The sequence below is a fragment of the Cyclopterus lumpus genome, chromosome 7 (genome assembly GCF_009769545.1).
Source record: "Cyclopterus lumpus isolate fCycLum1 chromosome 7, fCycLum1.pri, whole genome shotgun sequence".
Taxonomy (NCBI): domain Eukaryota; kingdom Metazoa; phylum Chordata; class Actinopteri; order Perciformes; family Cyclopteridae; genus Cyclopterus; species Cyclopterus lumpus.
Window position 1 is genome coordinate 8,258,548 of NC_046972.1, and position 25,738 is coordinate 8,284,285.

The window sequence follows — 25,738 nt, forward strand, 5'->3', positions numbered from 1 at the left end:
ATCAACTAATAGTAGATACAACTATACACAGAACAATGTATCTTCTTTGATATGTTTAGGAATATTAATAATACCCCCCAAAAAATTCTACAAATACTAAGAACGTAACCCAAATAAAAGCAGGAGAATAGCCATGCCTTTTTTGATTCATGGTGCTGAAGGCACCCTTTGACATCAAAGAGTATTCAGGTTCAATACTGAGCCCTTCTAGACCACATGACTCTAGACCTGATCAATATTTAAGCCTGGTCCTATTTTAAGGAATGTGGTTCGTAGGCCCAAACATGACCTGAAGTGAGATAATAAACAAAACACAGAAATCAGACCCACTGAGACATAATAATAAATAGAGAGAACAAGCAAGAACACAGGACGGAGGTAGAGACGCATGCGAACGTGCACGCGCATGCTCGGTCACGCCGCTCCGGGGCTCATATTTGGCTGCTCCTCAGCCTCCCCGACTGACACGCCTTTTGTATCTCCTCCCATCAGCCCCAGGAAGAAATCATGGCGTGTCATTAGAAAAACTGTACACCACCCAGCCAACATTATAAATTGGTATTGAATGCATGGTAAGACGGTGATGAGTGAATATTGAAGGAAATGTATTTGCATAATGTGATTTTATTTCCAACAAGCATCAGGAAATGGATCTGCCCATTTAGCCATGCGCAAATTAGTGTTAAATTGGGATGATTGCTGTGCCTTTAGAAATGAATCACACTAATCCTCCATACGGCAGAAATATGAATCCCTGTAGGACTATTATAACCCAAACACATAATGTAATGTATGCTTCCACAGAAAACATTATTCACAGTAAAGTCATAATAATTTCTGTTTCCTATGGTTGTGTGTGTGAATTACTCGTCAGTGATGATACAGGAGATGACGTCACTTTAACGAGAGCTAACCTGACGATTCAGACTTTACATCACTCGACTGGATTATACTGTGTAGCCTGATGAGGATGATATCACCAAATAGGACAATCTGGTCCTTTATGAACAAATGACGCATGCGAACCACATGCACACGATACAAGTTGTCACGATATACTTAACTACAATTCTTGATGCTCTTTCCTTACCTTTGGTAAAGTTTCTAGGAATTGCTTTTCTGGAATTCATCCTAAACATCCTACTTCTGCATCATTTAATTTGAAAATGTCTTAATCTAATTGTAGGTGTCATGTTTGTCTGTATAACCTTGGCAAACCTGCAGGGCTATTTGAGGATGATAATTCTTCATATGATACGCTGATGACGTTGTGATTGTGTAAGATCCAGGCTATCCCTTCCGTCCTTTTCCAGTTGAGGATATGGCTGCCGCCGCGGGTACTGTGTAACAGCCCTGCGCACCGGAGCCATCCTTATGAGAGAGGAAAGGGAGAGAGAGAGAGAGAGAGAGAGAGAGAGAGAGGGAGAGAGAGAGAGAGAGAGAGAGAGAGAGAGAGAGAGAGAGAGAGAGAAAGAGGGGCGTGGTAGAGATGCAAGCAATAGGGGGAGGGGTGGAAAAAAGAGAGAGGAGGAGAGTGTGATCGTGGGCGTGTGGATGGATGAATAGTAGCCTACCACCGGGCTGTGCCGACGAGAGTGCGCACACATATACATACATACATACATACATACACACACACACACACACACACACACACTCAGGAGGGCAGTGTGTGAGCCAGCCAGTCAGTCAGTGTGAGTGTGTAAGCCATGTTGGATGTGAATGAACGGGAGGAGAGATGCTGCTGCCGCGCCGCTCCTAACGCTCAGACCTCCAGCTCCACGGACCACAGCGGGTAGATGCCAACTCTCCAGGCCGACGGAGAGACGGGGGAGCCTGGGGGAAGGTGTCGGGCGGTGCCGGCGGTCCTGGAACTGGCCACCTAGCCTGAACGAATGAGAGAGAAGTAAAGGAGAGAAGGGAAGACGCACTCGAGGGAGAGAGAAAGAGAGAATAGGAAGTGGTGGAAGAGGGAGAAAAGAGGGAGAGACCGAGAAAGGAAGAGACTAAATGGCTGCACTGCTACCGGGCTTCACCCCGCTCCTGCTCCCTTCTCTGGCACTCAACCTGCTTCTCCTCGGCCCTTTGTTCGCCCTCACCCCGGGGACTGGGAATACAGGAGGGTCTTCCAACCGATGGACCCCCGGTCTCTGTTACCGAGAAGCCGGTAAAGTGAGCCAGCATCAACAGCAGCAGCAGCGCGAGGAAGCAGGGGAGTCGCCGAGGGGCAGCTGGAATATACGCCCAAGCAGGTGGACCGTAGAGCGGATACAGACCGAGGGATGCTCTGGAGTGCAGCGTGCAGGGGGGACGCTGGGAAGATATCACCTGGATGTGGCGAAGGGGACATGGAAGGAGAGACTTAAAGGAGTCGGGACGTTTTGGAGGTGTAAAAACGGCCCTCCGGCACCATTATCACCCCCCCCTCCTCTCAACCCAGGTATTAGGAGCAGGTCGAGCTCTGATGGCGTCTGCGCAGGAGAGGGAGTGGATAGAGGGAGGATGAGGAGGAAGGGCGTTGTTTCTCCTCCCGCTTCACCTGCTTTCACCTCCTCGCCGGTTCAAAACGGCAAAAAACGGGCAGTACAAAGGACTAGAGCGTGCGCGCAACGGTGGCCGGCGTCGAGGCCACACCTCACCAAACGTGGCGCCGCCGGAGCCTTTGTGCACGCCTCTGGCCTGTGCAGGGCACCCGGAAGTGGAGATAAGAGAGGGAGAGGGGCGTGCGAGAGGGCTCGTGAGGTGAGGAGGCTATTTTCTACATGTTGCTCCCTGACACCCGGTCATCTGTACCGGTCAAGCCCCGACAAACAAGCACTCTCCCCGGCCAACATGCCCTCACATGGCCCCTTTCCAACCGGTTGCTCTTGTTGCATTCATCCTCTTTCTGGATACAATTCACCACACAGTAAGTCTTCAAACTGCACCTTCAAATTTCATCCCCGTTTCACCAAGAATCCAAACTATATCGAGGGCTCCAATTTGGACTACGTTTGTCATTTTTCTACTTGTTCCTCAGCGAACAGCCACACAGATCAAATTCAGCTGCATCTTTACAGGAACAGCAACAATAACACGGCTTGGGGTGCTGATGGGGGCTCATCCAGCGTGGACAGAGGGCTTGTTAATTGTTCTCATTTGGGAAGGCACAATGTTATCGATCTCAGCAGCAACAGAGAGGGAGGTGATCATAGTTGTTTGACTGGGTGCAATAGGTGCAGGGAGAGGGGGACGATGAGTGGGGGAGATGATAAGGGGTGGGAGGAAGCTTACAGATGTAGCACACCGGCCGTGATTAACCCCGTTACCTGGGCGCACTTAGAGCGTTGTGTCCGTGAGGAGAAAGCAAGATATTACCATGTCAGAATTATGGATAAGAAGGGGGAGAGGGCTGAGAGGAGAGAGGGAAACGACGGACGAGGAGGAGGGGTGAACCGAGGCAACAAATACATTAATTTATCTAATTATCCGGATAATGATTTGGCGTGTCCGATTCTAACGCTCCTCTGTAGGGCTGATAATGAGCCTCCGCAGGGGAAATCAGCAACATCAACCGGAGGGCAGGGCAGCCAAACCCGGGAAGAAAGCAGAGAGGTTCCCGGTGGTCGCTTTGGTTGTTTGGACAGCATAGAAATGGGGGATGGATATAGAGCAGAGTTTATGGTCCCAGAGGGAGTCATAGCTCCGAGGAACCCCCCTATCCAATTTCCCCCCAGCAGCATCACAGAGACGCCCGACCAACGTTTTCTACCCAGCAAAAGCGCATCAATTGCATCAAGACATCCCGGCCTGGTGCTCAATACGCCCCCTCAAACACAAACAGGCGGTTATGCAAAAAGTGGAAAACTATTCAAACCAATCCGTTTATCTGCTGAGAAAGTGAACGGAACTTCAGAGACAGAGTCTGCCAGTGACTCAGGCTTTTTCTCGCCTGCAAAGATCCCTGTTAAATCTCCCGGCTTTGTGTCAGACACGTCTCGCTCTGCAACAGCGATCAATTCACGTCTCCTCAATCAGCCCGAAGATACCCACCGCTCGTTCTTCTCGGAAATGAGCCGGCCCACGTGGCAGAATGACTCTGCGCGTTCACTCCACTCACCCTCCGCGAAGGACGCGATTTTAGCACCACGGACAGCTCCCCGAGACTCCCAGCGTGTGTTATTGTGGAGAAATTGCAACAGTAACAGTAATAACAACAACGATGAGGAGGGGAGCAAGGACATGAATGGATATAGTCCTGACTCTGAAATAGAAAACCCGCCTCGGCATGGTCAGACACAGGAACCAGACCTATGGGAGACCGCACTGCGAGAGATGGTCAAGGCAGGGTGCGCTGACGGCATTTCCACTGACTGTTCAGCCACCGAGCTGGGCGACCATGCACACATGCAATTAAAATCCGGTAGGCAAGTGCCATTAGAGCCCGAAGGTTTTAGACAGTCAGATAGGCGGCAGATGGGGGCCGAGGGAGAAAGGGAGAGGGATGCAGAGAGGGAGGGAGAGGGCTTGGAGGGGTCTGCTGCTGTTGCTGCCGCTGTTGGGGGAGGGAAATTACAGGTGGGGGAGGGCGAGAGAGAGGCGCGGCTGATGGGAGGGAGAGAACCAGGGAGAGAAGAGCAAGAGGAGGAGGAGTGGGAGAGGGAAAAAGGAATAACAAAGGCAAGCCAGGCAGAGGAGAGAGAGGGAGGAAAGGGTCAGGACAGGGGCAGTAGCACCACCACCATCACACAGCCCGAAAGCGAAAGAGGGAAGAAAGAGAGGCATGCAGATGAAAGCCATGAGGTTGGAGAGGGGAATGAGAGGGGGGGAGGTGGGGAGAGGCACAGCACAAGGGGAGAGAGGAGCCTGGAACGACTGATAATAGTAACAGATGATGAAATCTCACAGGGAGAAAGGGGGAGGAAGATTTTGATGCCCTGGACTCGCTCTCGACGCGCTGCCAACCGACATCCCCATTTTCCCCAGTATAACTTCCAAGTGCAAGTAGCCGAGAACCAGCCACCCGCCACCTCAGTCATTATCATGTCCGCCTCAGACCCAGACGCAGGCGATGCCGGCAGGGTGAGCTACACCATGGCCCCGTTGATGAACAGTCGATCATCTGACTACTTCCACATCCACCAAGACACCGGTCTCATCAGCACCACTCAGATCCTAGACAGAGAACACATGGATTTGCATTACTTCCGGGTCACTGCGACCGATCACGCCTCCTCTCGCCTCTCTGGCACCACAATGGTGGCCATTACCATTTCAGACCGGAACGATCATTCTCCTATATTTGAGCAAACAGAGTACAGGGAGACGATCAGGGAGAACGTAGAGGAGGGGTATCCCATCTTACAGCTGAGAGCGACAGACTTAGACTCCCCATCCAATGCCAATATCCGTTACCGCTTTGTCGGTGACACGGCTGCAATTGCACGAGGAGCCTTTGAGATTGACCCGCGCTCTGGGCTCATAACAACCCGTGGAGCGGTGGACCGGGAAACCAACGAGCACTACACTCTACAGGTGGATGCCAGTGACCAGGGGAAGGAGCCGGGGCCCCGCTCCGCAACTGTTAAAGTTTTCATCACTGTTCTGGATGAAAATGACAACGTGCCACAGTTCAGCGAAAAGCGCTATGTTGTAGCAGTGAAGGAGGATGTACGGCCTCACACTGAGATCCTCCGTGTGAGTGCCACAGACCGGGACAAGGACAGCAACGCTGCTGTTCACTATAACATCATCAGTGGTAACAGCCGAGGACAGTTTTCTATCGACAGCGTCACTGGGGAGATCCACGTTGTGGCACCGCTAGACTATGAGTCTGAACGGGAGTATACGCTCCGCGTTCGTGCACAGGACAATGGCCGGCCGCCTCTCTCCAACAACACCGGTATTGTGAGTGTACAGGTGACGGATGTCAATGACAACCCACCGATCTTTGTCTCCACGCCCTTCCAGGCGTCTGTGCTCGAGAGCGCCCCCGTTGGTAGTTCCATCCTCCACATTCAGGCCATAGATACCGATTCTAGTGATAATGCTCGTCTGGAGTACAGGTTAACTGGCACCAGCTCTGACACACCGTTCGTTATTAATTCTGCTACAGGCTGGGTCACCGTGAGCTCCATTCTTGACCGAGAATCTGTGGAGCACTATTTCTTTGGCGTGGAGGCCAGGGATTATGGCATGCCGCCTCTTTCTGCGACAGCCAGCGTTACAATTACTGTGATGGATGTCAATGACAACCGCCCGGAGTTCCTCCAAAAGGAGTACTACTCTCGTTTGAATGAGGATGCGGCGGTTGGTACCAGTGTAGGGACTGTCACGGCTGTGGACCGAGATGTCAACAGTGCTGTGACCTATCAGATAACAGGAGGAAACACCAGGAACCGCTTTGCCATCAGCACAGCAGGAGGGTCTGGAATGCTCTCATTAGCTCTCCCATTGGACTACAAACAGGAGCGACGCTACGTACTCACAGTCACAGCCTCAGACCGCACACTCCACGACACCTGTCAGGTGCACATCAACATCACGGATGCCAACACTCATCGGCCTGTTTTCCAGAGCGCCCACTACTCTATTAGCGTGAATGAGGACCGACCACCTGGAAGCACTGTCGTTGTGATCAGTGCCACAGATGACGACGTAGGGGAGAATGCTCGAATCACGTACTTCCTCGAGGACAATATCCCACAATTCCGCATCGACACGGCCACGGGGGCTATAACACTCCAGGCAGAGCTCGACTATGAGGACCAGATGACCTACACTTTGGCTATAACAGCTAAAGACAACGGCATACCACAGAAAGCAGACACCACATATGTCGAGGTGAACGTGAATGATGTGAACGACAATGCACCTCAGTTCGTCAGCCCCAGATATCAGGGGACAGTGAGCGAAGACGCCCCTCCCTTCACCAGCGTCCTCCAAATCTCAGCTACGGACCGTGACGCACACGCTAATGGCCGCGTTCAGTACACTTTCCAAAATGGCGAGGACGGGGATGGAGACTTTACCATTGAACCTACATCTGGCATTGTCCGAACTGTACGTCGCTTGGACCGTGAGAGCGTGCCATTCTACGAGCTGACGGCCTATGCCGTTGATCGAGGCGTGCCCCCTCAGCGAACCCCCGTTCACATCCAGGTGACAGTCCTGGATGTCAATGACAATGCCCCGGTTTTTCCCGCTGATGACTTTGAGGTTCTCGTAAAGGAGAACAGCGCAGTGGGCTCCGTGGTAGCCCAGATCACAGCCACCGACCCGGACGAAGGTGCCCACGCTCAGATCATGTACCAAATCGTGGAGGGCAACATCCCTGAGATCTTCCAGATGGACATATTTTCAGGGGAGCTCACTTCACTCATTGATCTTGACTATGAGGCCCATAATGAGTATGTCATCGTAGTCCAGGCCACCTCGGCGCCTCTAGTCAGCCGGGCAACTGTCCGCATCCGACTGTTGGACCAGAACGACAACCGGCCCACTCTGCAGGATTTTCAAATCATTTTCAACAACTTCGTCTCCAATCGGTCCAACAGTTTCCCCAGCGGCGTAATTGGTAGAGTACCCGCCCACGACCCCGATGTGTCAGACAGGCTGTACTACACCATCGACCGAGGGAACGAGCTTCACCTGCTGCTCCTGAATCACACGAGCGGGGAGATCCGACTGAGCCGAAAACTGGATAACAACCGGCCGCTGGTGGCTCCCATGCTGATCACCGTGACAGGTAAGAGAGCGCAGAGGGGAAAATGTGAGGGAGGGTCTGTGTATGTGTGTGTGTGTGTGTGTGCGGGTAGTCCCCTGAAGCTTTCTTCACTGTAACAAATCCTGTGAAGATAAGGACCCAGACTCAACAGGTTTAAATGTGAGTGCGAAAGCGGAGTGATAAGACTGGCTGACATTTGGTTGAGCTCTGAGCATTGCTTCTCCCTTTTTCTTTTGTCTCTTTGTCTGTACTTGTGTGTACGGTGGGCTGAGGAAATAACTGCAATTCCACAGTTGTGGATAAGAGTGGGAGGGGGAGAAAGCAAGAAAACTAGATGTGTCACCTGTGTCTCAGGCATATGCCACATGTACCCGAGTCCCTGAGGGAAAAGGCTGTGGGGAGAAAGTGTGTGTTTGTGAGAGAAACACAGACAATGACAGAGCTGACAGAGCAATATTTACCTGAGAGCATGGGAGGTTAAGCAGATTGACGCTAGTTTCCCTTTCGCGGAAGAGGTGAGAAGTGTGAGAGAAAAGGATGACGGGAGAAAAAGTGTCTGCGATGCCGAGTGTGGATTTTGTGTGAGGAGACGAGGAAGCAGGCATCACGGAAGGGAGAAAACGTGTGTGAGAAGAGATAAATATGCAAAGGCACTCCTGTCAATGTGAGATAACTATGGACTATAATTATTAGTAGGCTTCTCGCATCAAATTGCATCTGGATGGTGTCAGTTTATGAGATATGCTATTGCAAGCAACTGGTGTAAGGAAGGTTTATTGCTAGCATGGCGGGACATTTTTGCTGTTGGATAAAGAACTGTGTAGTTATGAGAAGTGATCAGTTTGATTAAAAAGTGATCTAAGTGCAGTCCAAGTAAAATTAAACAAAATATAGTCGGGAAACAAGGAAGCAGACACGTCTGACTGGCAACGAAAAAATGCGACCACTTGCTGTTAAATGGTATCAATACTTCTTTAATTTGAGTTATTACTTGATGAAATAGGACAGTGAGGGGTCAATCTTCAGAGTAAACCCACGGTTTAGTTTAAAGAGAAACACTTCGATTTCCCAGGAAAATAGCCACTTAAGTGACAGGCTTTTCCATTATGCTGCTCACATCATGCAGTGAGTAGTTATGTTTACAGTACAAATATTGCTTTATTGAATCACTATTTCAAGCTGCTTTGTCTACCACACAGTAATAATCCTATTTGGTTGAAATCCCATGGATATATTATTTGAGAAAAAAGTCAATTTCATTTTAGATGTTTGTTATTTGTTTGCCTTTCTAAAGATAAAAGCGAGGCACGAGCTTCTTTGCTGTCAGTGATCAAAGCTGCAGAAACCGAATAAGGAAAAGAAACGAGGGCGATGTCTTTAGTGCTGTGTTTGTATTCTGGCTTGGGAGTGTGTGTGTGACCCGCTACCCTATTTACACAGCTTTTAGAGCAGCCTCACTGGTGACGACGCAGGCGTGTGCATATTCCGTTTGGAGTCATTTTGATGTCATTTGTGAGTGCGGAGTGAGCAAAAGGTTAAGTTTGTGAACGAATGAGTAACCTGCGAGTGAGTTGAGTGAGACCATTATCAAGGGAGTAAATGAGTGAATGAAAGCACCGGTGACTGATGCGAGTGAGTGAGTGAGTGAGTGAAGGAATGAGCAATCAGGCACACGCATGTGTGTTCTACAACGGTATGTATGAGCCAGCCTTGATCTCTGTCTGCCCTCAATGTGCATTCAGTTCGATTCAACCAGACGTGAAGATTAATTTCCAATTTTCTCGCTGTTTCATTCTCACTATGAAAGTATTCTACTATTCTCTCTCTCTCTCTCTCTCTCTCTCCATCGCTCCAGGATGTTACAGTTATGAGATTATAATGAAACAACAGTCAGTCAGAGTCATGCTCGGAGCAAAGCTGTCACTTTCATTGTGTGCTTCGTGTTATCTGTGACTACCCGTCCCTCCTCTTCCCATCACTTTCTTCCTCTCCTTTATTCTCGACGTCCTTAACAATGTATGGGTAGATTCTTGGCAGTCATTTTCACTCCTTGAGTTTCTCACTCTTCTTTTTCATCATGCTTCTTTCCATTTTTTTCTTCCCCCTTCTGCTCTTTCTGGTCCTGTAGCTCATTTTCCACTTAGTTCGTCTCTCTTCTCCTTTTCTCCAGCTCCTCAGTTTTTAACCTTGTGGAGCCTATTATATCTCTATGCTGTGCCTCTCTCCTCTCTCTCTCTCTCTCTCTCTCCTCTTTCCCTTCTTCTGTATTCAATAATCCGTCCTCCTGTCTTCCAACTCTTCTCTTTCCCCTTAACTCTTCCCTTGAATCCTCACATAACTCGCATGGGCTGTGTCTCTTCCATGGCATATTCTTTTCAACTCTGCTCCTCCTCTCCTCTTTTTCTGCTTGCTTCCCTCCTTGTTGTCTGTGTGTGTGTGAGTGAGTGAGTGTGTGTGTGTGTGTATATGTCTTCTCCAGTGCCTGAATGTGTTGTGTGGGTTTCCTCCTGATTTTCACTCATGTGAGTGTTTGAACAGTGTTTTCTAGTAGCAGATTTTCAGTGTGTGTGCGTGCTTGTGAATGATTTGTGATTGTAGTAGTCCTCTGCACATGTGTGTTTGTGTGTGTGTGTGTGTGTGTGTGCGTGTGTACTCTCAGGTGGCTCAAAGCATTGCACTTGAGAGTGTATTCATGCCTTTTCAATGAATAATATCTATGCATGCCAGAGAGTGCTGGGACTACACTGCTTTATGTCTTGCTTACGTACTCTGTCTTTCACACTTTGTCCTCTCTCTTCCTCTTCTCTCTCTTCTCTCCCATTTCCCTCCTACTCTCTATCTCTTTCCCATTCTCGAAGCTCCAGACTATTGGTTCTCAGGATAGTTCCCATGGTCATGGTGCACATAGATTAAACAGTGCATCCATGCTTGTGTTGCTAGCAGTTTAAGCAGACACACAAATTCACATTTGCACCAATGAAATTGGCTTTAGGGTCAGTTGGTTGAGGCAAGTGATGAAAGAAATCTAATTTCAGCTTGGCACCGCGAACAGCATCAGCTCAAGGTGCCCTCAAGCAAAGCAACCCCCAACTGCTCTTGTGTCCAGCAGCATAGACTATGGTTTGTCTGGCAGACTCCCAGTTGAGAATGTGTGTAGCGGTTTAAATGAGGAGAAGGGCTTCGCTGGGAAAGAAAACACCAGCCGCACTAACATGACCCGAAACTGCAATTTTCAATTTCAAACACAGTGTTAAATTGGCCTTTTCTAACAGCGGACACATTTTGACGTGACAGCAGGAGAAGTGCATGTGTGAACGATGAAAGGAACGATGGGTGATATACAATGAGCTGCTTTCGCTTCAGGGTCCTGGTGTTGTGCATGCTGTCGAGACTAACCGCTACACAATCATTAATGTTATTAGTAGCACCGGTGTTCTTCCCACTTGTCAACATGTGTGCTGTGAAAAAAGACCTGTTGCTGTCACCGAAGTCATTTGAAAGAAAAGCGCATTCGGTGTCAGGACTTTTGTTTGCCGTTTGAAACATACATTATATCGAATGCAAAAAGGATTTATATTTGGCAGTAGCTAAACAACCTCTGCTACACATCCCAGTCATATTAGTTCTGAATACTATCCATGTCAATACGATTCAACCGCTTTGACTCGTGACAGATGTTCCTCATTGGTCGTTATCCTGATGAGGCACACCTGTGTAGCAATGCGTCTGATTATGATGAGGTTGATGTTTTAGTTAAACGCTTAACATACATTTTTGGACCACGTGGTAGAAGAAGAAGAAGTGCAAACCAAGCTGCAGACCCCACAAATAGTCGCCTATTCTCACATCCAGTGGATATGGAGCAACATTTGGATGAATGAATGAAAATGTTTTTTTTTTTTCCATTTCTCTCTGGTTTGGTCTCCACTAACTCCTTCCAATAATATCTGTAAAATGTTTCACGTTGTCCAACTTCCTGCTGTGTGTTGCTGGGCAGGAAGGGTACAGTGGGTTCATTAGAGCTCGTTCTCGTTGAAAACAGCTGTTCGACGGAACCAAACGCTGACCACTCTGCAGGAATAAAACAATGTAGTAAAAGAGGCTATAAAGCTCCCTAGAGCTGCAGAGTTGGTGATACGTGTTTGTGGTGTTGTCGCCGTGAGCTGAACGAGATGTATTAACTTTGGCAAAATTCAAAATGCGGCAGCTTTTTCCTTCACTGACTTAGGGTTAATGGCTTCTTTGTGTGCTGGGGATTCTGGGAGTTTAGATGGTGTTGACAATAAGGACACATCGCCAATACATTTACAAACCGGGTTACTAAATGCTGTAACTGTTGAGGCAACTGTTTGCTAACTGTGACTCAGGTCAGTGCACCGTGGATACACTTACAGTGCATATAAGCCACTGCACTGATGTTAACAAGAACCCCACCAATGCATTATGGGTGAGTACGCTGATGCCTTTACATATGGGTCGGCTCAGAAGGGGCAACACCCGAGAGCACAACGCTCTGAATTATTCTCATTTCAGACAATAACCTTCTTTTTTTTTTTTAAACCCGATGTTGTGTGTTAATTTCTTGTTTTATGGCCACAGTCGATGAGAAACAATCGTTTGTGTATTTCTATTTATCTATTGCCTTTCTTTTAGATTCTCATGTATTTATTGTCTCCAGTGAAGAAAGAGAATAATACATTTCCAAAAAAAAGATGCAGAAAAATAAAACGCAGCTAAACATTTATGTCAAGAACCACTTTTAATGGTTCGCCACCTGAACCCTCAGGAAGCCCCACAGGCTTCACCACCAAACCACAAATGTGTTTTTTACATAATTGCGCGTTAAAATGTGCCGTCTTTTTTAGCCAGTGGTGATGATACAAATGAATTCATTAATTTTACAGGCCACTGCACAATGCTCAGCACTCTACAGGCTGTATATTGTAATACTGTAATGAATACATGCTATCTAACAACATCTACAACTCATTTTGCATCATGGTATTTCATCTCTATAATGTTTCTACAGCTACTAATACATCCGACAATATAACAATATAACTCTCCAAATCTGACAAACTGACATTGACATTGTGTGTGGAGGTGAGAAAGAAAGCAGGGCTTGAACCTCTCTCTAGCTTTCTTTTTCTTCATCTTTACAGACATTTGTAGGTCAATGTTCACATGTACAACTAAGTGTTACCCTATGAATGCCATCCAGGAACGTCTGTCTGAAAATGCGTGCCATGTTTAAACAATTAGCCCCTCTTGCTCATGTCTCTATCTCGACTGGATTTGCCTTGGAGTCAGGCGTTTTGTAACAGCTCTAAGCGCTTTGAGGGGGAATGAGGAGGGATGCTATCCTCCTTAGCAAAATGATCAAAATGCAACCCCTCTTGTTAACCTGCCAATCCCTCCTCTCCATCCCCCTCGTAGCAGAGAGCGTGTGCAGAGGCAGAGGGGTGGATGAGTTGAGTATGTTAGTCTAGTCTGCCCGACTCAATAATCCTTTATCTGACTGAGCTTAGGCCATGACCACAGCTCGGAAATATCAGAAGCCGACCTGTGCTGTGTATTGATGAATCCATTGCACCATCTGTGGTGCTGAAGCTGACGGATTTGTGCCTACAACTTTGTTGTCTTCCAATGTGGTTTTCTAGCATAACCCGACCCTTACTACTTCCTCTATGGACATTCACGAGAACACACAGCTTTACTTAGCAACCACGATGACCTATTCAGTACATACTGGCCAACCACAATGTAATGAAACTTTTACCCGGCCATTAGAATCCATTAGACGTACACTCTACATCTTCGGCCAGTCAGGGTCACAATGCATCTGCCACCCGTCAGGAGCTAAATGGGTTTGAATCGAGCAAAGAAGGTTGTGGAGTTCGACACAGAGAGACAGACGGGTTCCTTTATTGGGTATTTAGTGTCCTGTAGCCATTACACTGAGGCCGGGAGCGAACCTGTGACCTGCACAGGTGTTAACCAGTATTTGTCCTCTCTTTCATGTTTTAAAGGTATCTGTGTAGCAGATAATGAGTGACAAGGGGTTTGTATGATATTCTAATATTGTTTATGGTGTCACCAGACCCAGTGTCTGTTCAAAGCTTTCTGTGCAAGGACATTCATCTGATTTTCTTCAGAGGATTTGAACTCACCGAAGGCCAGAGATGTTAGGTGGTGGATGGGTTGGAGGGCCATGTCTGTCTAATATTGTAACGCCGTCACGTTGTTAAGTGCTTGACAAGTCAAAGCTTGTGTTAAAAGGAAAGTGGTCCGTCCCCACAGCTTAAGTACATTGCTTCTGTTATTTCATGCAAATGGGAAAGGCAATTATCAGTTTTTTTCCGGGACTTATAGAGAGGAATCAGAGTGACAGTTTCTGATAAGTTTTTTTTCCCAGCTTTCATTAATCCAAGTTTTGTTGAATTCACACACAAAAACGTATTTTTTTACTGCACATGCCAAGTTACCTTGCATTCACACAGCTGTGCACATCACCGACCGGGAGCGGCCCTGTAAAATACAGTCCTTTGGGCATGTCTCCCGAGGAAGTGTGGTTTGAGTGGCAGGATGACTGCTGGGAAATAGTGATAACGTAGGCAGCATTATGCACAGGGGGATAGCATGACGGGGAAAATTCAGACGTGGCGAGCTCCCATGAGTGAATATTTTCAGAGAGTTGAGAGCGTAACAAATGTGTGTTCCCTGCTGAGAGATGACTGCTGTAGTTGGACAGGGAAGCCAATGTTCCTGTGACCTGCTACTTTGGTGGTCAGCAAAAGGTGTGTGCACTTAAAACCTTTAAATAATACTACCTGATTATACAGATAATTAATGGTGAAAAAGCTTAAGTTACAGAATTTTTTGAGGCAACAAACTGCTGTAGATTAACGCTCTGTAATGGTGAATCAATACCTCAAAACACTTTCATTAGGTTTGATAGAGGGCCTTTTATGGTTCTTCCCATCCATTTAATTTTAATAATCAAAAATACTTTCTAATGTATGACTCCCTAGTTCCCCAGGAGGCACAACACAGAGTTCCCACAACTGCTCTTCTGTATCCTGAGAGAGAGGAAGTCATATATACATATCACTTAGTTACACAAGCTGAAGACGGTATATATATACAATGCAATAAACTCAGGGGGAGGTTCAAGTAGTCAAACTCTTGGCAGCAGAAAGTTACAGAGTTTCATTACGATCTATCTCTGTATCATTTGCTGGAATAGTCTATGTTTGTTATAAAATACAAACTGGTGAATAATTAAATGTCACACACATGGTGAAAGTGAATGCACTTTTCCCCCTACTGTCTTCCTCTGCTACGCTCCAGCACCTTGAATGTCTTTGTACTTTAATTAGGAAGGCTGACATGTATCCATTACATTCTGTTTCCCAGTTGCTGGACAAAATACCAAGTACAGTGTCGAATTCAGATAGAGCCAACAGCACCTAATGTGGAGAAATACTTCTTCTGCAGCACACTCATGCAATTAGGCATTAAGACACCAGAACATTATTCACATTTAATAAAAATAAGTCATATTTTATTTTTAATTATCAAAACTAGCCTGCGACTACATTTCAACATTCAGCAAAACTTTATCAAGTCACATTAATACGAATTGCTTTACAGTAATCAAATGGAAGAAAAAAAAACACGTCACAATGTCACGTACAAACAGCATTCATTACCCAACCGCCAGGTCTCCTAACCTTTCAGACATCAAAGAGCCAGAAGCTGAATGGCAAATGGAAATATAAGTGTTCATAAATAGCATTTCAGTGCTTTGTTTGTGACGGTCTGAAGCGAAATGAAAATGGATTCCCTCCAAATGAACCACCAGGGAGGACTGAGAGGCACAGGCTATGAACATGAGGACAGATCTTCAACAGTCTGGAACTTCCCTGCTATGTTTAGCTCATCAATAAATCATTACCGCATTAGCTTTACAACATTAACATGATTACTGTAAACAAACAGGAGAGAGAGAGAGAGGGGCCAGCCGGACAGTGTTACCTCCTCCGTGCTGCATTTTAGCTGTGAGGGGACTGGATTGACGTGTTTGTTGAAGTTTGCCGGCTTGCCTTTGAAGGCTGGAATGCACGGCAACGTTTATTTGACATGCGACTCAAACAGCTTTGATAAGGTGGTGCATCATACACACCATTACCACACACTCTTTTAATGTCCCACTGCTCTTACACCACTCTACTCTTTCAACTGGTACTTCCGTCTCTCTTTAGGTCAGCTCGGGTCGACCACATTTGGACCTTTTTGGATCGGATCTGGCTGATCTTTGCTACCTTTCAGATTACTTTACTTTACATTGCTGCTGCACTATTATGCTGCCCCACAGGAGCAATTATGCGGACCCTATATTTTCAGGGGCCCTGGCATTGATAGGATCGAGGCAAACGCCTACACAGGCTGCCTCAGGTGCTGGAGTGTGAATGATTTACAAGAGAGAAGGATCTGCCCACAATGTAATGCCCCAAAATACCAAATTATTTAACTGAAGAACAACGACCGCAGAAAAGGTGGAGCCCTGTTTACAGCGCCTTTGGGCCAAAAGCATTTATTTTTCTGCATGCAAAATAAGTACAAGTGTAGCTCTGCTTTTCATCCCCTCACAGACATAATGCCTCTGACGTTGTACATTTGAGAGAAAATGCTCAAAGCAGCAGCAGCACAAACAAAGACAGATGCAAGATGGAGGAGGATAGCTGCTGCTGCACACAGCTGCAAACAGATGTCTGCATGTCAAAGAGGTCAGAGTGTGGATTTGGGTTATTTATCCCCACAATAGACATGAGGGTGTGTTTAAATGTGATACGAGTCGTTGCATGAGAGTATGCTTTTTGTGTTCAGCGTGTGCGCAAGTTATCTGGTTTAACGTAAAGGATTAGTGCTTCTGTAAAAGAGTGGTTTAAACCATTATGTTGCTCTGGCTGCTGCTGCTGCTGCTGCTGCTGCTGTGTGTGTGTGTGTGTGTGTGTGTGTGTGTGTGTGTGTGTGTGTGAGAGAGCTTTTTTTTACTCTGTTCTCCCTTTGCACTGAGTATAATGAGTGCCCAGACCTCAGGGGTAGAAAGGCTTTAAAAAACAAACTGAGCACAGAAATCAGCTGGGCCTGGGTTGTGTGTGTATCTCTGTGTGTGTGTATGTGTGTGTGTGTGTGTGTAAAGCTTGTGTTATTTTACAGGCATTAATTAATGGCCTGCCTCTCCCTGCAGCTATCCATGTATTCATTTATTTAATCTTGTTTGTATGAAGAGCCATTTTGTCCGTCCCATCCTTTCACTTTCTCTGCGGGAGTTCTTATCTTCACGTGACGGCATCAGACGCTCCTTGGTGTGCTCCGTTCTGTGAGTTTAAAAAGGGCAGCGTTTGTTCAGGTCTTTACTGCACTCATTGGTTTTCCTGACCTGCGGGCAACTTACACTGCTGGAAACGTAAAACTCATGACACTTTTTGTTCCTGTTATTTGGAAATCCACCGGGCTCATGAGGGCTTTTAGAGCTCGATGAACACAGAGGAGGAGCAAGAAAAAAAGCCAAACAAAAGGGTGTGACAACACAGTGTGAAATGGGATTTAAAACCATGTGATTGTGGCAGCACGGAGTGTGAACTAATGGGCTGAAGGCACCGTGACGCTCTTTAGTGTGTTTCAGAGGAGCAACATACAGCTTTTGTCCAGTCTAAATCCAATTTGACTGTTTTGGGTTTTTGCATGCTAGTTGAAATATATCTCCCCTTTTGGGCTTTAAAAAAAACACATCCAGTTTAAAGTCAGGTACTTAACCAATGTCGAGGCCACTGAACTTTTTAGGGATTTTAGCTTCTGTAACAGTAACGGTGGAAAGAATTTGAACACGCGAGACATTTGAAAGCTGTAATTGAATGGATTAAAGAGCAGGTTGCTTTTACTTTTACATTACATTACATGTCATTTAGCTGACGCTTTTATCCAAAGCGACTTACAATAAGTGCATTAAAGCATGAGTCCAAACTCAGAACAACAAGAATCAAGCAAGTACAATTTCTTCAATAACGTTAAACTACAAAGTGCTATCAGTAAGAGACATTTAAGTGCTACTAGAGTGCTACTACGGCTCTACCTTCCCTATTCAAGGTATAGTCGAAAAAGATGTGTTTTTAGTTTGCGACGGAAGATGTAGAGACTTTCTGCTGTCCTGATGTCAATGGGGAGCTCGTTCCACCAATGAGGAGCCAGCACAGCAAACAGTCGTGATTTTGTTGAGTGTTTATCTCGAAGTGACGGAGCTACAAGCCGATTGGCAGAAGCCGAGCGAAGTGAACGAGCTGGGGTGTACGGTTTGACCATCTCCTGGATGTAGACCGGACCCGATCTTTTACAGCGAGCTGCACATCCTCTGAGGCCTCCAGTCGACTGCCTGGTGACTGACTCTCGGATAGTTTTATCTGGGTCCGAAATCTGAAACATTATGTTAATGCTGACACGATAGAACATCTTGAAACCCCAGATGTGTTGCTACAGCTATGGTGGGTAATTTATTTTTAGAAACATTCGTTGACAATCTGTTTACATCCGGACAGCAAATAACTCAAACGCTCTGGGGAAAAAAGATCCGGTATCTGTCGCCGGAATGAAAGAAGCCCGTCCAACCATTTCAGTCTGCCCGCATGCCCAGCTTTAAGTCCTCTAATTGTGATAGTATACTGCTGCTTTATCATTTCGTACCAACAGAAAATAATACAATAAGCGCACCAAACTGCAACTATGGAAGGCCACTGCCTATCAAACTTTCAAGATTCAACCCTTTTCTTACATGTTGACGAACCACCTGAAGCAGTATCTCCAGACCGTTGCTTGCTTTGCTCTGTGACGTTCTTCCTTAAAGCAAAATGCCAGTGCTCTGCCCGGTGACCCCTCCTCCTGGCCTGGATTGCAGCTTTTAAAATGTTTCTGGGGCTGTTTTCAGCTCCAGCTGTGGGCTTGTTGTACGCTACTTTGCAGACTATTTCTGTCTGGATTTTCAGGAAGCGGGCTCGGGATGCTCTGACATTCAAGAAGCTTTGAGAGTGCTATTAGTCAGGCTACCTGGCGCAGGGAGATAGCACTGAACTCCTTCAACCCTTTGAAACGCTGGGGAGCGTGTACCCACAAAGCATCTTAGAGCCGGAGCACTGATCTGAGGCCAGCCTCTCTCTCAGGGCGTACTGGTGTTCACGCTGCCACGGGACCTCGCTGGTGATTCCAGATCAGTGTGTCTATACTTAGAGGCTTTATGCACGCCAGCTTCGAGCTCTCCTCCGTCTTTGAAATGGGGGGGGGGGGAGGAGGGGGGATGTTGGCTCGAGGCCCACAGGAGCCGTGAAAGCTCCTCTCCAAATTGTTATTTACGAAACGCTTTGTTTTCCCGTGGTGCTAAAGACGCGAAAATAACCTTCCATTTGTGGGGTTTGGAGTTTGGAGGTTATTAATGTTTTATTGTTTCCATGCACGCTGAAGCAGAGTGCCAACGAGAAAGGGAAATGAATTAGTTATGACTTCCTGGCTTATTGGGAAGTTACGGACAAGATCACGCTTACTCACCTCCACATCTTTATATTCCACTGAGGTACACATGATGTCTCTTGATTTGGTTCTTGAGTGAAGGCTTTGTATCCAAAATGATGCCTCAGACATGTTATAGGTGTGATATATTGTCTGACAAAAAAATTGACACCTCAGAATCCAATAAGCTTTGGTAGGGATTCATAAGATATAGGCGACCCCAGTCCTTTCACTCTCTGTGAGTGTCAGTATTGGACTCATTTTCTATAAAATACAGGGATGCTGATATTTATTTGCCCTTTTTGTTCAAAATTTTGTCTGAGGGCCAAATGAGATCCAGACTCTCGTGTCTGTAAATGGACAACTTGTTTAGCTGACCTTTGGTTGGAAAAGTCTTTGGGTGGAAGAGGGTCGGATGGATTGTTTTTAGTGAATCTGATACAAAAACTAAAGGTTAAATCTAAAAATGATATTTCCTCATGTATCCAGGCAAATCACAATGCCTTAGTTTTAGTGCTTTGAGTTGAAGTCCCTTCACACAGTTTCTAAGATGTGCTTTTTAACACAGCAGGAAACATTATAATTAGGCTTCATGTTAGACCGGATCTTTCCTGAGACTCTAATGCTGCAACCACAATCTTCTGTTGGCTAACTTATAATAAAAAATGTAAAAAGAAATTTGGTGAAAAGGGCCTTTATATTTTTGCAGACTTATTGGTTATGGCTTTCGTGTTTCCAGCAGAGCTGGTAATAATGTCGGGGAATGTGCTTGTGTTAGATGTGTAGCTGTTCTCACAGGACGAGGTGGGTGAGTCATCGACCTGCAGACAGGAAGTGGACTGACTTTGGTGGTTCTAATTGCTGAAATGGCCTTTTTGCTTGCTTTTTTTCTTCTTTTTCTATTTCAAACCTCCAATTGGCCTCATATGTGGAGGCATGAGTGAAAGGCCCCGTGCTGATGCTTGTTGGCCAAATTAACTGGACAATAGACGCAAAGGGAAATCCAATGAAGATATTTTACGTGTGTGTGCCAGGTTTACTGAAAGAATTGAATGGCTGCTTGGGGCGAGAATACCTCTGAAGGCCCATGCAATCGTATAAGCTGTCAGGGCCTGATACTTATGCAATTTTTCATTTTAGCCTGTTAAATGTTTTGTCGAGTTGTTATATATTCCTGTTTGAAATGTCCCTGTTGGGCCACCAGAGAGGATTCCTGAGAGCCTGTGACTCAGACAGAAAATGTTCAGTGGGCCTTGCGGAGTAAACAAAAAACAAGTTAAGAACACATTCTGCAGGAGTCTATCATGACAATTGCACACAAGACCGTGTCAACAAAACAATAAATAACGTTGGTGCAGATGGATTGGTTGGAGGCAAATTGGAGAAAAACAGCACCATCTTCCAGCAATTGGAATAAAGTGTGTATGAATGTGTTGGTGTGGAGTGGAGTGGTTTATCATCCTTCAGAAATAAAACATCTCAGGGCACAAATGCAGTGTGTACTTGCCAATGTGATAAAAAGAAAGTCACAAGTGTGTTTATTTAAAACGTAATCTATGGTATCGGTCTTCTCATCTCACTCTTGACAGGAAAGCAAATACGTGTATGTCCTAAAATGTCTGACTACTCCTTTAATGCTTGTCAGATTCAGGTTCATAGGGAAAGTATTGGTGTGAGGTATCTAGATGTTAGAGTTAGGGGCCAGGGAACGCTTTGTGTCAATGGTGAGTGTATATAAGGGAATACATGGATGTGCACTCTTTAATGGATGTGTGTGTGTGTGTGTGTGTGTGAGAGAGAGAGATTGGGTCCTACTACGGCAGATTATGGGGTCTTTTCATAGATCCCTGTCTCATTTCCATGACAATGGGAGATCAGCGTCAATTACTGCTGCGTCTTTGCATCGTGATCCAGAGAGCTGATAATAAAGCTGGCTTTTAGCCCGAGAAGAAGAGGTGACATTTAATACTGTGTGTTATTGGAATCTATCTATCTATCTGTCTGTCTGTCTATCTATCTATCTATCTATCTATTTCTACCAATGATTCTATTCATATGTTCCCTGATGATTTTCAGTGGGAGTCTTCCTCTGTGCCTCCATGATGTCACTCCTCTCTCTGTCTATTCATTTATTACGAAGGGCTCTGGATTTTGGTGTGTGTGTGTGTGTGTGTGTGTGTGTGTTAGAGGTCAGTAGGGAGTGAGTCTCCTCGTAATCCGGTAATCAAACCAGCTGCCGCCCGACCCAACCCCCATCCCCTCCACCACTCTCTATATCTTCTGTCTCTCCATCTCTCTCGATCTCTTTATCTCTTTATTCAGTTTTTGTTGCTGATTTGTTTTGTCTTTATATTTTTGTCTACATCTTGCTCTTTTCCTGGAGTCTTTTTCGTGTCCTTTTGTCTCTCTTTCTTTTTTAGCTTTCTTCCTTTCTGTCTGTTTGTGTCAACAGCAAATGAGGTTGAAAAAAAAAAAGTAATTCACTTTGTTAAAACTCCTTTATATTCATAACAACTTTGACCATTTAATCGATTCAATAACCTTTCAAATGATATTTTACAGTATTGTCAAAGGGAAAGAAGTGAACATCGATAATTAATCAATTATTTACAGCAATTGTAAATCATTATTGATTGTGAGTTACCATAAGTGTCCAAGCTCTTTTTTCATGAATCCCTGGTTAAAAGCCCTCGTTCCCTTTCTCATTTCTCTTCTCTTGCCCTTCCTCCATCATCTCCTTTGCTTCTTCCAGTTTTTAATAAACCTCCTTCGTGCTCCGTCGCCTCTGTGTGTCGACATCCTCCCTCTCTCTCTTTCAAGCCTCTCGCTCACTCCATTGCACTCTTTGCTTTCTTTCTGTCTTCTCACCACTTGATTCGTCCTTTTTCCAACGAGACCCCTCGGGTTTGGCTTTCATACCCGTTCGCTCTCTCGGCCTCCTCGTGCCGCCCCGCCTTACCTCCGCAGCGCTGCAGGAGATTGCCTCCGCATACCGGTGTGGTCATGTGCATTTGTATTCTTTTGCAGCCTATTAGCCGGCTTGTCGCACCAAATTGCTTTCGGATACACAATGCGGCACAGCGCCGGATTGTGTTGGTATCCAGTGTGGATGAAATGTGTCTGGTGTCAGCTGTTGAAACAGGTATTGCTGTAAGAGGTTGTGACCTGCTGTGATTCGAATGAGCTCATTGCTTAGTGGTGACGGGTTTCAGAGGAAAGGTGCGCTCTGTTGAATCTGTAACCAAAGCTGGATGTGAGGAGACGGGGAAGCTGATGTTTCCTACACGAGAGCACTGTGATACCTCACCATCTCTCTCTCTCTCTCTCTCTCTCTCTGTCTCTCTTTCTCTCTCTCTCTCTCTCTCTCGGAGGCTAGTTCAATCAAGGCTTCAAACCAACTTCCTGGCTCACAAGGAACACAAGATCAAATAATTGAATTATCTTGGCTGACAACTGTGAGGTGGATTTCAGAAAATGACCATGCCCATAAATCGCCTATCATGACTGTCCACTGATGACTACATTTAAAAGATAATAATGCCGTCTTTGTAAGGGGTCTGAGTAAATTAAGTCACATTTTACAGTCAGAGGATGGGAACGTCTAATGAACAATTGTTTTCCAGATTTAGATCACGATTACGACCATCATGTCCTGAATTGATTGCCTGTAAGCCAACTGTTGCATTCAGGCATCACGACACAACAGATTGTAGAGTAGTTGAAACTTCATTCATCGGTCATTCGGTCACCTGTACACTTATTTTCTTTTTCACTCAATTAACTGTAAATAACACACTGAATTATAGAAGATACAATACGGTAGACCTTTGACAGCTATACCAGGTTGAACGGACTCAATGGTGGGTGTATATAAGGGAATACATGGATGTGCACTCTTTAATGGATGTGTGTGTGTGTGTGTGTGTGTGTGTGTCTGCATTTATTGCTTTTCTCTGAACTTCTGCAATGTTTTTACTTTTATTAGCCTCTAGTATAAGTAAGGAAATTAATTATATTAAGATAAGCGAAATGATGACAGAGAACGCATATTTAAAGGTAACTTAGCCCAAAACGTATACGCTTTCCCCCCCCAATTTCTTTAGATGCAAAGGGGACAATAATGAGAATCGGATCAAAGTTGTTTATTGAATAGTTTGACATATAAGGATCATACAATTGTTTTTCGACACAAATAATACTTAAAGTATATATATTTTTTAAAAACTGATACCAGTGATGTTAATGTCCTATATTTAGAGTGAGCCACCTGAGTGTGTCTAACATGATCTAATAGTGTGTAAAGAAAGAGCCTCCGTGCCTGTTATACATCACATTCTGGGGAAAAGAGTCAGAGTAGTCCATTGTTGGTTTGTGCAAGCTGTGAGACATGACATGAAATGTTAAATAACTGTGTTCACTTCAGCAGCAAAATCATTATTTTTGTTTATTTATTTTTTATTCATAATTTTCAATTTTCCAAAGAACAGGTTAACATTGGGTGATGATCCCAGTCAGCAACACCCAGGTCAAGATCAGGTCGGGTTTTTACCATAACAGCTCAGACTCACAGTCATGTAGCACATGCAGACACAACATACTTTGGAGTCACCTTATTATTCATATATTCTCTAAGGAGAGTCTATGGGGCACCTAGCCCATTATCATAGTCTTTAAGGGGTGAAGCTCCACTCTCTATACACGATGAGTCACATTTACTGTAAAATGTCAAGATCACAAAGCAGTTTTTGAAAATTATCCTGAATCTATTCATTCTCTAATGGTATCTTTATGGTTTTTGTATGTGTGTAGATGTGAATGTGCTTGTACGATGCGTCATAACATATGAGTCATAACATATGAGTCATGTGGTCTAAGCTGCTCATATTGTTGTGACCTCCTCACCTTTATATCTTCCCCTTTGTCATCCTTCCTCTCTGGCTCCAAGTCATTTATCGCTGTCTCTTTACCTCCGTCTCTCCGCTCTTTGCTGTTTATCCCTGTCGCCCCCAACCCGTCTCCCTCGTGCCTCCCTCTTCATCTATCTCTCTCTTCGTACTCCTCCACCTGTTCACACTGATATATCACTCTATGTCTTCCAACCCTCTCCTTCTTTATCTTGCTCTATCTCCTGCTCCGTCACCTCATAGGCCTGTTGTCCATCCTCTGTACACCTCATGAAGAAGCACATTCAATTACCTAACCTATTTTTTCCCGTCCTCTGCTCTCCTCTTATCTCTTCAGATGGCGTCCACAGTATTTCTGCCCAGTGCATTCTCCGCGTCCTCATCATCACCGAGGACATGCTGGGCAGCAGCGTCACCGTCCGCCTCCAGAACATGTCCCAGGAGCACTTCCTGTCGCCGCTGCTGGGCAACTTCCTGGAGGGCGTGTCAGCGGTGCTCTCGGTGCCTGTCGAGGATGTTTTCATCTTCAACATCCAGCCGGACCTGGATGCGGCGCCGGGAGGGATCCTGAATGTCAGCTTCTCTGCTGCGTTGCCCGGTGGACTCTTCTTCCCTTCCGAGACGCTGGAGGAACAGCTGTACCTGAACAGGCCGAGGCTGACCTCACTTACCCAGATGGAGGTAAATACTATTTACAAATACAAGTACAAACATAAGAAGCTGCATTTTTTTAAATATTCTATGTAAAAAAAAGTTGGTTGCATGCAGCAGCTTGGAATCAGGGTTACCTGCAGTCAGTGGTGAGACCCATTGTGCCAAACAGATGCATCTCAAGACACTTCAGCATATTGCATGTGAACTGATAATAATAGCATACAGATGCCAAGCCAGCGCAGACATATGGCTTCATCCAGCAATACGCTGACATGTCCACTAAATGCTTTCATGCATGAAATCACACACACCTGGACACAGCATGCACATCAGTTATATACAAGCACACACTGCCTCAGAGCATCGCTGTACATGCATGAGGGAGCGAGAGAGATGTTTTGACAGAAAGAAGAACAAGTTAAACCCAAAGGAGTAAAGATTTATGGGGAAAAGAGAGATAGTTTAAGGCTGAACGCATACAACCTTCTCTCAATAGGCACTGTCACACAAACACACATCAACACATACCAACCGAATCAACACTATATCCTCTCACTGTCTAAGAAGACACAATCTCGCGGTGGTAGCTGTTCCTCTGCAAAGTAGAAATGCTACCACAAAGCAGAATCAGAATCAATATATACATACAAGTAAGTAAAAAAGATGAAATAAAAGAAGACACGTAGTGTTAGTGTGATCGGGCTTGTACGCCACTTCTTAAGGCAAACCGTTTTTGAGAGTATCCAACTTCATAATGACTGACACCTAAGAAGTTTTTGACCTGAGAACATGTGGCAAGACACAGTGAAGAGTAAACTCCAACAAATAATTACATTATATCAAAAGAGATTAGGGTCATCTTGACATGCTCTTATATATATATATATATATATATATATATATATATATATATATA

The 25,738-nt window shown here is 45.5% G+C and overlaps 1 protein-coding gene across 1 annotated transcript in view; it reads left to right on the forward strand.

The window, feature by feature from the left end:
- Positions 1 to 2,010: 2,010 nt before the first annotated feature.
- celsr3 (cadherin, EGF LAG seven-pass G-type receptor 3) overlaps positions 2,011 to 25,738 on the forward strand; it is an 87,937-nt gene continuing 64,209 nt past the window's right edge. Inside the window, 2 exon segments of the mRNA XM_034536788.1 lie at positions 2,011 to 7,726; positions 24,506 to 24,849. Coding sequence (XP_034392679.1) covers positions 2,011 to 7,726; positions 24,506 to 24,849 — 6,060 coding nt within the window.